Here is a 12,096-nt window from a genome sequence, read left to right on the forward strand (position 1 = left end):
GATGAGAGGGGCGTGGTTATGTATAGGGGGCGTTTTTTCTATTACAGGAAGAGGCAGAGAGCGGCTGGGAGCAGGTAATGGTATTTATTATTATTATTATTATTATACAGGGGGAGCAGCCTGTGGTGTCCTGTTATTATTATTATACAGGAGGAGAAGACTGTGGTGTCCTGTTATTATTATTATACAGGGGGAGCAGCAGCCTGTGGTGTCCTGTTATTATTATACAGGAGGAGAAGACTGTGGTGTCCTGTTATTATTATTATACAGGGGGAGCAGCCTTTGGTGTCCTGTTATTACTCTTATAAAGGAAGAGCAGCCTGTGGTGTCCGGTTATCATTATTATACAGGGGAGCAGCCTGTGGTGTCCTGTTATTATTATACAGGGAGACCAGCCTATGGTGTCCTGTTGTTGTTATCATTATTCAGGGGGAGCAGCCTGTGGTTTCCTGTTGTTATTATACAGGGGGAGCAGCCTAAGGTGTCCTGTTATTATACAAGGGAAGCAGCCTGTGGTGTCCTGTTATTATTATTTTTATACAGGGGGAGCTGCCTGTGGTGTCCTGTTATAGCAGCAGCTGCAGAGTAATAATAACAGTAATGAGTGGTCGGGGAATAACACATAATAGGTGTTATAATAACAGGAGCTGGGGAAGGATGTGTGAGAAGGACACAGACAGGCCATGTAACAAAGGGCTGCACTCCCTGAGCTGAGACTGTCTGTCAGGGCGTCTTGTTATCCTGAGCAATAGAGACTCTCTCAGAGACAGCCAGTGGCTGTGACAGTCCCCAGATCCTCAGAGTATCACTGATTATCCCCCAGGACATGTCTCACCCCACCCTACGCTGCACACACACGGCCGGCAGGCTGGTCACACATGTAACATACATCTGAGGTGCGGTCATTTGTCATTTCATCATTTGTGCAGAGTGACTGATGGAATTCTGTATTGCTTAACCCTTTGTTTGTCCCCTGGGCTGCCTGCTGTCCTATCCCTGTGTTATTAACTTCTTCTGTTATTAACCCTCCCCTGTGTTACTGACACCTCTGTACAGCTGTTACACCCCCTGTTGTACTGTTCACTCTAGCTCCGGCGCGAGGCAGGGCGCCGGAGCTAGAGAGGGCACGTTCGTGCATGCGCCGCAGGCGCGTGCGACCGAGAAGGGGGTGTGGTCATCGAAAAGGGGGCGTGTCTATAAGACGCATCCCCTTTTCGTCATTCTTGGGGGCGTGCCCAGCACTTACGGACACGCCGGGCAGCCCCCAAGCCCTGCAGACAGGGAGAATAGATGCCGGGCGCATGCGCCCGGCGTCTATTCTCCGGCGGTGACCGGGTCACCACACATTTCTTCACCCGCGGGACACTGCGACCCGCGGGTGAAGACGGCTCCCGCAGGCTGTTAGGGCAGGGCGCTTTTTGCCCTCCTTCTGGAGGGCGGGGCGCTTTTTGCCTTCCAGAAAGAGAGCAGGGCGCCGCGCCCCGCTAAAACAGCCTAGCGGGAACGCTACTGTTGTGCGCTGACATGACTGGGGAGGTGAGGGGATCTGTGCTCAGTGATATTTGATCTGGGAGTGTATGCAGTGATTTTCATGTCTCCCCCAATACACAGGGCTACACAGTAGTGAAGAAGACATCCGGTGACCCAGCAGCCGTCCCTGTATGTCAGGAGGACTGAGCAGGACCCAGCGCTCCATCACGGTGCCTCCACCTCACTCACTGATACATGAGAGACACAATGACCAGAAGATCCTGGAACTCACCAACAAGATCATTCAGCTTCTGACTGGAGAGGTGACTGCTGGGAATGGGACATTATACAGTAACACCAGAGGAGGTGTCTGGGTGATGACTAGAGAGGTGGCTGCTGGGAATGGGACACTATACAGTAACACCAGGGGATGTGTCTGGGTGATGACTGGAGAGGTGACTGCTGTGAATGGGATATTATACAGTAACACCAGGGGATGTGTCTGGGTGATGACTGTTGAGGTGACTGCTGGGAATGGGACGTTATTCAGTAACAGGGGATGTGTCTGGGTGATGACCGGAGAGGCGACTGCTGGGAAGGGGACATTATACAGTAACACCAGGGGATGTGTCTGGGTGATAACTGGAGAGGCGACTGCTGGGAAGGGGACATTATACAGTAACACCAGGGGATGTGTCTGGGTGATGACTGGAGAGGCGACTGCTGGGAAGGGGACATTATACAGTAACACCAGGGGATGTGTCTGGGTGATGACTGGAGAAGTGACTGCTGGGAATGGGACATAATACAGTAACACCAGGGGATGTGTCTGGGTGATGACTGGAGAGGTGACTGCTGGGAAGGGGACATTATACAGTAACACCAGGGGATGTGTCTGGGTGCTGACTGGAGAGGTGACTGCTGGGAAGGGGACATTATACAGTAACACCAGGGGATGTGTCTGGGTGATGACTGGAGAGGCGACTGCTGGGAATGGGAAATTATACAGTAACATCGGGGGATGTGTCTGGGTGGTGACTGGAGAGGTGACTGCTGGGAATGGAACATTATACAGTAACACCAGGGGATGTGTCTGGGCGATGACTGTACCATTGTGTGTCAGGTTCCTATAAGGTGTCAGGATGTCACTGTCTATGTCTCCATGCAGGAGGGGGAGTATATAGAGGAACACAGGGGTCTGTACAAGGACGTGATGATGGAGAATCACCGGCCCCTTACATCACTGGGTAAGAGGAGACTGTCATTTATTATACAGGAGAGATTAGGTATGAGGCCCCCCATATACACACATCACCTGATAATCACATATATACAATGTACTCAGTCACTGTGTGTCTACTATAGATGGACCCAGTAACAGAAATACCCCAGAGAGATGTCCCCGTCCTCTTTATTCACAGGATTGTACAGAGGAGAATCACAGGATCCCACAGGAGCATCAGGTAGGTGGGATTTAGGGTCTCCTCAAATAGCAATATACGAAGAGACTTTCTATGTCAGTACTCCATGGCAGTCCCCACAAAGGGTTATGTCTATATTGATGCTTCTCCATGTCACCTGTATCTTTTCCTGTCTAGGTCAGTTAGTGTGGGTGGGCTCTGAAACAGAGGTTTACTTCTCTCATCATTCTCAGTTGCAACTGAGGCTTACCTCTCTCATCGTTCCGGGCTCTAACATAGGCTTACTTCTCTCATCATTCCAGGCTGTAACAGAGGCTTACCTCTCATCATTCCAGGCTGTAACAGAGGCTTACCTCTCATCGTTCCCGGCTGTAACAGAGGCTTACCTCTCTCATCGTTCCGACTAACAGAGGCTTACCTCTCTCATCGTTCCTGGCTGTAACAGAGGCTTACATCTCTCATCGTTCCTGTCTGTAACAGAGGCTTACCTCTATCATCGCACCCGGCTGCAACAGAGATTTACCTCTCATCATATCCGGCTGTAACAGAGGCTTTCCTCTCTCATTGTTTCTGGCTGTAACAGAGGCTTACCTCTTTGTTCCCAGCTGTAACAGAAGCTTACCTCTCTCAAGGTTTATGGCTTTAACAGAGGCTTATCTCTCTCATGGTTTATAGCTTTAACAGAGGCTTACTTCTCATGTTTCCTGACTGTAACAGAGGCTTACCTATCTCATTGTTTCCAGCTGTAACAGAAGCTTACCTCTCTCATTGTTTCTGGCTGTAACAGAGGCTTACCTCTCTTTGTTCCTGGCGTTAACAGAGGCTTATCTCTCTTATTGTTCCTGGCAATGCACCATGTTAGATCTATAAGCTGAGGATGGGCAGTCTGACCCGCATGCATCACTGCCAGTGAGTGATGTAACATATAGCACCTGAACTAAACAGATCGATGCACTGAGGATGCACATGCTCCGCGACACGTTGGTAGCGCCTGGCAGGATGTGAGAAGCCGGGAACCTTGAGCTCTCTACAGTCCTCCAGTTCTGGCTGCAAGGGTGGAAGATACCATGTCTGGAAGCCGGTTGGAGATGAAGCCTGATCTCACAACTTGGAAGTCCCCCTCCCAAGGTAATTCCTTAAATTAGGGGGTGTCCATATGCTGTATCCTGATACATAGTGATTAGTGTTTCTCTTCAGTGCCAGTGCAGAGTCTTTGGGGGAGAAGACAAACAAGTGACCACATAATAAGCTCTGTGCAGCCTGTGATGGGAGGTTTCCTGCACATAATGAAGGAGTACTGTGTAGCACACGCAGATCCCAGAATAAGGGATGGAACCAGCCTCCAGAGCAATTTATAGAATAACTTGTATGAATGGGATAAGCTTTTATTACTAAGGAAGATCTTTGTTACACAGGGAGGCTAGAAGAACAAGGGGAAGATGTATCAAACAGGGCTGTGGAGTCTGTAACCGAAACCTTAGATTCTGAGTCCTTGATTTTACTAAAAAGTCAGTGTTGAAGGTTTGTTTTACCGACTCCATAGGTAAATGCTGATTGGTTGCTATGGGCAACTTCTCTACTTGACCACACTTAAGAAGCTTTGATACATCTCCCCAAAGCCTGGACTCAGGGATTCCCCTGATTAGTAGAAGATTCCTCTATAGCTGGATCTGATGACAGTGAGGAAATACTGATGATCTTTAGCTTAGATAATGAGGAATCTTTGCTGAGTAACATGAATCTATGGGAATGACGGCACTAATAACACCCACATTAGCCGGAGAATCTCTGAGGATTGCAGCCACAAGAACAGAGGTTCCCGGGAACATCAAGAGGTGGAAGATTTAGTCATTTGGGAATGGGATCACATGGAAAACACCAGTATAATGCTAAAAGACTTGTATGTATCCATATCTGTGTGAAGCTATTTTAAGCACCACAGCTTCATCATGAAGATCAGCATTAGTGGCCAGATGAACCACCTAGTTAAGTTCTTTTGCAGCTGTTATCCAATCAGAGACCTTTTGGATAATCTGCTTATTGCATAAAACCTTTTAGTCTAAGGAAAACTGGATAATGAAACCCTCTGGAGAAAAATCTTCTGAAAAGATCCCAGCTCTTCTAGGCTCTCTCCTCATGTTTACAATTCCTTCTACCTCAGCCCTTTTGGATCTTAAAAATTAAGACTAATAGGCCAAAGCGTAGAAACCCACAATGTCTATTGTTATCCAATCTAACACCTGTAGGAGGCAGATTTTGTACTATGCACACATAGTTTATATGGATAATAGTTTCCTCAGTGTATCTAGTCCCCAGGGAATCTCCAGTCCCCACAGTGTCCCTCCAGCCCCCAGTTTATCTCGAGTCCCCAAACTGTACAGAATCCAGAAATAAATGTTTTTATACAAACTAAGAATCCTTCAGAATTCATGGAACTAGACAATCTACAGAACTGCCTACAATCTTTACTAAGAACAGCAACAGTTGTCCCAGTTCCTTCAGGACAGAAGAGCAAAGACTTTTCCTTATAGGAGTACATCAGGATTCTTTTAGAGGAGACTAAACAACTATGTCAGTATCAGACCACTTTGCATGGAAATAGTGAATTTGAGCCTCTCTGTTATCAGCCAGGAGGATTTCCTCACACCCATAGACCTGCAGGACGCTTTCTCTTATGTTGTAGTATAGCACAGGAAGTGTCTCAGGTGCTGGATCAGGGACACCATTACCAGCTCACCGGCCTTCCTTTTGGCCTGGCAACTTCTCTATGAACCTTTATGGAAATGCTGGTGCAGGTGCAGAACTAAGAGATCTGGGGGCTAGATGTAGGAGAATCAGAACATGTGACAGACATCAAGAAAATACAGGTGATGACCTTATTGCAGAAACATGGCCGGATTGTGGTCAGGACAGAAAGATAGCTTGTTCCCTCACAGCAAATGCAATGTCTGGGAGCACAAATACCATACAGTACACAGTAACTCTGTCATAGGAAAGGTGTCTCACACAACAGCACTTAGTGCATGATGTACGGATTCATCACTGGCCAACAATGAGGAGAGTGCTGCAATTATCGGGCATGTTTTCAGCCATAGGGATAGTTCCTTGGGCAAGATGGCACCTGCACAGTCTCCAGCTGTGATATTTTACTCTCTGGTATCACAGCTGGAGACTGTGCCTGTGCCTGTCATCACCTACCAGGAGAACCTCTAATCTGGTGACAAGAGCCAGGACTGAGGACACCGGGTATGTCACTCTCAGATCCATGGGCAACATCGATGACAGATTCCAGCTCATGTAACTAATATGATCACACAAAGGACTTGGTCACAGAAAAAAAGGAGACTCTATGGAGATGTACTAGAAATAAGAGCTGTATGGAATGCAGTTCAGCAATTTCATCCATAGTTACTGGAAAAGTTCTCAGGAGTATTTATAGAGAAGATACCTGGGGTGTCCATCATACATCACCAAGGAGGCACCAGAAGCAAAACTGTGATGTTGGAAGTAGAAAAACTAATAACCTTGGGCAGAAGCAACCCTACGATCTCTTTCAGAGTTCCATGTCTCAGGCAAGGAGGATACTATGACAAATTGTCTGAGCCGTAGGTAAGTGGCCCCAGGAGAATGGTCCTTGCACATGCACAGATGAACTTCCATAATGCTGGAGACTAGTGCTGCCCTGATTACACTTCCTCTCAGCCAGCAGCTTTCTCACCAGCTTCTCATAGTGCCCAATTGGTACAGTTTACACAAAGCATCGGTAACACATTCTGACATGGGAGGAGGAGCCGCATTATGGACCTAATTCAGCACTGATCGCTAATGGAAACGTGGTTCTGCTGCGAAATTATGCAAATGAATGTGATCACAACGACGCCGCAGCACGATATAAAGATGCCAACTTCCCTTTACTCACATCCGTAAAGTCTGCAAAAACATCGGTAACATCGAGTAGCATCTGAGCCTCCCGCACAAGGACAGAACTTACTCAGAAACTGTTAAACTTCCTGTACGCAGTGAGACCTCAGGCTGCGTATGCCATCGCAAGGGCTAATTTATGCACGCCCCTGTAACGGCATTCAAACGCACTGGCTAGCCTGCATTTCGCCAACCACCCCCACGGTACTTTGTCAATCACTTTGTCAATCGCATAGCGCTCGCGAACGGGTCCGAATCAGGCCCTGTGTGCGTCTATTACACTAATATTCTACTAGATAATCTCAATTAATGGAAAAGAAATTACTAACGTGTCATTTTATTATTTTATGGGTTATTTAGAGTGAAAATATGAGTGATAATAAGGCCGAGGATATGGAGGGAGAAGAAGAGACGTATGTGACTGATATAAAGGCAGAAGATACAGAGGGAGAAGAAGAGACGTATGTGACTAATATGAAGGCAGAGGATATGGAGGGAGAAGATGAGATGTATGTAACTGATATAATGGCAAAAGATACAGAGGAAATAGAAGAGACGTATGTCAGGGGTGATCTGCAGTGTAAGGAGGAGGAAATCCCTACAGATATCAGCACAGGTGAGTAATAAACACTAATTACAGAAGAGCGTCAAACATTTTCTCTATTTCAACCAGTGTCTTATATGTGTAGAGTTTGTATGTACTCCTGTTTTTTTGTATACCTTTGCTTCCCCAGTCCAAAAATATACTTCTATGTTAATGATTCAGCCCATACAATAATCTTTTTCTACACTCTCTTCAGCCCCTATTATACTCCTGCTCTCCCCCTGACATCATGTCACTGTGTGTTACCAGCCCAGAGATCTGACCAGTCTCCTCCCCACACTCTCTGGTGTATCTCATACATCAGGAGCCATCAGCCCCTATTATACTCCTGCTCTCCCCCTCACATCATGTCACTGTATGTTACCAGCCCAGAGATCTGACCAGTCTCCTCCCCACACTCTCTGGTGTATCTCATACATCAGGAGCCATCAGCCCCTATTATACTCCTGCTCTCCCCCTCACATCATGTAACTACCAGTCCATTGAAACATCTAGGTCCTATTGTGCAACACTATTACACATTTCATCTTGTTCCCTTTCTTCTCCAGATATAATCACATGGACATAGACCATTATTTATGTAACATCTAGTGCACTATCGCCCTCATTCAGAGCTACTCGCTCTGAATGAGGGCAGCCGCTTTTTTTTCTTTAAAGCCGGCCTCCTGGCTGCTCACTAAGCTGTTGGTGACCACCCACAGCTTTTGCGAGCGGCCAGGTGATGGTCGCGATGGTCGGGTCTCATCTGCCGCAAGCTCCAGTGAGCTTCCGGCTCTAATAGAGCAGGAAGCTCATAACTGACATCACTGGTGATGACAGTAGGGCTGCCCACAAAAAGCAGGCGTTCCTTCAGGAATGCCCCGTTTGTCCAGCCACCCCCCCCACCCCGCCTACAAAACCTGGCGAGCTGTCGATCAACATCGACAGCCGCCCCATTTGTAGCAAGCCCCGGAGCAAGTGAATTTCTCACTCGCTACGGGGCTTATGCACAACCATCGACCAGCTTGTGAGCAGGTCTGAATGAGGCCCTATGTCCATGTGATTATATCTGGAGAAGAAAGGGAACAAGATGAGATGTGTGATAGTGCTGCACAGTAGGTATTAGATGTTAGACCATTATTTATGTAACCTCCAGTGCACTAACATCTAGGACCTACTGTGCAGCACTATCATACATCTAATTTTGTTCCCTTTTTCTCCAGATATAATCACATTGACATAGATCAGATTCAGATCTGGTCGCAAGCGCTGAGCGCTCGCAACCGGGTCGATGGTGGCCCACAGCGCATGCGCACGAAGGAGCCGGCTCCGTCGTGCGCATGCGCGAGACCCGGCTAGCGACGGGCAATCCGTCGCTCCGGGTCTCGCACCAAAAGGGGCGAGCTGTCGATGTTGAGTGACAGCTCGCCCCCTTTGGTGGGCGGGCCGGGGGGGTGGCTGCCCAAACTGAGGCGTTCAGAGCTTCCGGCTCTGTTAGAGCCGAAAGCTCTCTGGGGCTTGCGATGAACGAGACCCTACCACAAGGGTCTAAGACTATCGCGACCATCATCATGGCCGCTCACTATAGCTGTAGGTGGTCACCCAGAGGAGAGCGCTCCAAAAATAAAAAAAAAACGCCCTGATTCAGAGCGAGTGCTCGCGTCCAGCTATGAATCAGGGCCATAGTGCACTGGATGTTACATAAATAATGGTCTATGTCCATGTGATTTTATAAGGGGAAGAAAGGGAACAAGATGAGAAGTGTGATAGTGCTGCACAGTAGGTCCTAGATGTTAGACAATTATTTATGTAACAGTGCACTAATACCTAGGACCTACTGTGCAGCACTATCACACGTCTTAACGATACTGCTTTTGAACCTTATGAATACCCCTGCCTATACTGTCGCGTCTGAGACTGGAATAGAAGACGTGGAGGGCCTAGGTTGTGGGAGGAAGCGGAGACAGGGGGCCTGGATATATGTTCTCCTCATCCACAGGTCTTGAGTGTTGGCGAGACCTGGGCAAAGGTGCGGAATCTAACCCACAGGATGGTGTTCGCCAGTGACCCCCCCAATTGGGATTTGGGCTTAGCTGCACCCCGTGAGCAGGTCGCGGTCCTTTGACCAGGTACCCAAGCCCTGCGGGAATAGAGATACAACACCCGTGGCCCAGAGAGGTAATGCCTGGATGGTATACACTGCTGCACGATATTCACCAGAGACTGGAGACACACAGGTAGAAATGGTAACACTGCTGCTGTAAGGGAGGTTAGGAACCTGGACCGGGAACTCTCTAAGGCACGCTAGGTGACAACCGTTGTTCAGGCAACTTCCTGGAACCTGTGGAACAGTTATATACCCAGGGGAACCCTTTGATAGATGCACAGCGTCAGCTGGTCACTCACCTATCCTGGGAAGAAGATACTGTCACATGGGCCAACTGTCATGGCGGCGCCCATGTCCGGAATTGCGATGCCAGACACCAGCCCACCAGGAAGCCACTGCATGTGGGGAGAATGCTCAGCTTCTCCCCCGCCGCCGCGCCAGCTGCCCGACCACCCAGGTTGACAGGGGAAGCCGGCGGCGCGGTAAGCGGGAGTCGATCCCCGGCTGAGCCCTGACAGTGCCCCCCCCTTTCAGGGTGGGCACTGAACACCCATCAGGTTTATCTGGAAATCTATGAAAACTCTGGATCAGTCGCGGAGCGTGCACATCAGAGGCTTTGATCCAGGCCCTTTCCTCGGGGCCGTAGCCCTTCCAATCAATGAGATATTGAAGGGTGTTAAGTCTGTGCCGAGAATCTAGGATCCTCTCCACCTCAAATTCAGTGCCTTGTAACGTCTTAACTTGAGGTAATTTAGGAGAACAACTCTGAAAACGATTGAGCACCAGAGGTCGTAAAAGAGAAACGTGAAAAGTGTTTGAAATCTTCATTTGAGGGGGAAGTTCCAATTTATAGGTTACTGGACTGATTACCTTAAGGACACGATATGGCCCAATAAAACGTGGGGCGAGTTTCATGGACGGTACTCTTAACCGAATATTCTTGGAGGACAACCAAACCCTGTCCCCAACTCTCAACAGTGGAACAGCCAAACGTCTCCTGTCCGCAAATTTCTTGTAATTTTTTGAAGATTGCTTTAATGATTTGTGAATTTTACTCCACAAAACTGAAAAGGATTGGATATCCTGGTTCACAGCCGGAACATCCATAGATGGAAGCTTTTGGAAATCTGAAACTCGTGGGTGTCTACCAAAAACCGTAAAAAAAGGAGTGGATTTAGAGGAAGAATGGTACTTAAAATTATGAGAAAACTCTGCCCAGGGTAGGAGGTCCACCCAATCATCCTGGGAGGATGACACAAAGAGCCTAATGAAGGTCTCCAGCTCTTGATTGACCCTTTCCGTTTGACCATTCGACTGTGGGTGGTAGGCCGAGGAAAAGTTCAGTTTGATTCCACAAGTATTACATAGGGCTCTCCAGAATTTGGCTATAAATTGAACACATCGATCAGAGACTATTTCCTTTGGGAGACCGTGTAATCTGGAGATGTCTCGAATAAAAATTTTTGCTAATTGAGGGGCTGAAGGAAGACCAACCAGCGGGATAAAATGTGCCATTTTAGAAAAGCGATCCACGACCACCCATACCGTGTTATGCCCTTTGCACCGAGGTAATTCAGAAATGAAATCCATTGAGATGTGGGTTCATGGCGCAGCTGGGATAGAGAAGGGACGTAGAGGACCAACCACCTTTCTACGTGGAGTCTTATGTTGGGCGCATTTAATACAGGACAGGACAAACTCTCTGACATCCTTCTTCATGGTAGGCCACCAGTAAGATCGAAGTAAGAACTGGTAGGTTTTGGTGATTCCAGTGTGACCTGTGAACAAGGATGCATGAGCCCAAACCAGTAGTTTTTTGCGTAAATTAGGAGGTACAAAAATTTTTCCAGGTGGTAGAGACACTACTTGAGTAGGAGCAAACACAATTGGGTCCAAAATGAAACAAACTTGAGAACACTCCTCCTCCTCCAACTTAGTCATAAAGGAGCGAGATAATGCATCAGCTTTTTTGTTCAACACACCTGGACGAAACTGAAGTTTTAAATTAAACCTAGAAAAGAAGAGTGACCATCGTGCCTGCCTGGCATTCAACCGGTGTGCAGTTTGCAGATAGATCAGATTCTTATGATCTGTAATAATCATGACAGGAAATTTAGCCCCTTCAAGAAGATACCGCCATTCCTCTAAGGCTAAACGCATAGCTAAAAGTTCTTGGTCGCCTATAATATAATTCCTTTCTGCAGGAGAAAATTTTTGGGAGAAAAATCCACAGGGACGAGTTTTCCCGTCTTCAGCAGTCTGAGATAATACCGCCCCTACTCCAACAGAGGATGCGTCCACCTCCACAATGAATGGTTTGTCTATTCGAGGCTGGCAGAGGATTGGAGCTCTAGAAAAGGCCTTTTTTAGGTTTTGAAAGGCTTGTACTGCTGGAACAGACCATTTAGCAGGATTGGCTCCTTTCCTTGTGAGAGAAGTAATGGGTGCTACCAGCGTAGAAAAGTGTGGAATAAATCTCCTATAATAGTTTGCGAATCCTAAGAAGCGCTGAGTACCTTTTAAAGAAGTAGGCAGGGGCCACTCCGAGATTGCTTTTAGTTTATCAGGATCATCTGGAGACTCCTCCCGGAGAT

The 12,096-nt window shown here is 47.7% G+C and overlaps 1 protein-coding gene across 1 annotated transcript; it reads left to right on the top strand.

Moving 5' to 3' along the window:
* Positions 1-46: 46 nt before the first annotated feature.
* LOC148443394 (uncharacterized) lies at positions 47-7,897 on the top strand. Its single transcript, XM_088462888.1, has 5 exons — positions 47-74; positions 1,612-1,793; positions 2,639-2,717; positions 2,836-2,933; positions 7,173-7,897. Exons 2-5 carry the CDS (start codon positions 1,662-1,664, stop codon positions 7,434-7,436), a joined length of 573 nt encoding a protein of 190 aa, XP_088319014.1. The 5' UTR covers positions 47-74; positions 1,612-1,661; the 3' UTR covers positions 7,437-7,897.
* The last annotated feature ends 4,199 nt before the right edge of the window (positions 7,898-12,096 follow it).

This window comes from Taudactylus pleione, unplaced genomic scaffold, assembly GCF_031769625.1.
Source record: "Taudactylus pleione unplaced genomic scaffold, aTauple2 ptg001285l, whole genome shotgun sequence".
Classification (NCBI taxonomy): Eukaryota; Metazoa; Chordata; class Amphibia; order Anura; family Myobatrachidae; genus Taudactylus; species Taudactylus pleione.

Coding starts and splice junctions, on each gene's coding strand:
- LOC148443394 (XM_088462888.1), top strand. CDS start 1,662: ATGTCAGGAGGACTGAGCAGGACCCAGCGCTCCATCACGGTGCCTCCA. Junction 1,794..2,638: donor TTCAGCTTCTGACTGGAGAG/GTGACTGCTGGG, acceptor GTCTCCATGCAG/GAGGGGGAGTATATAGAGGA. Junction 2,718..2,835: donor CCGGCCCCTTACATCACTGG/GTAAGAGGAGAC, acceptor TGTCTACTATAG/ATGGACCCAGTAACAGAAAT.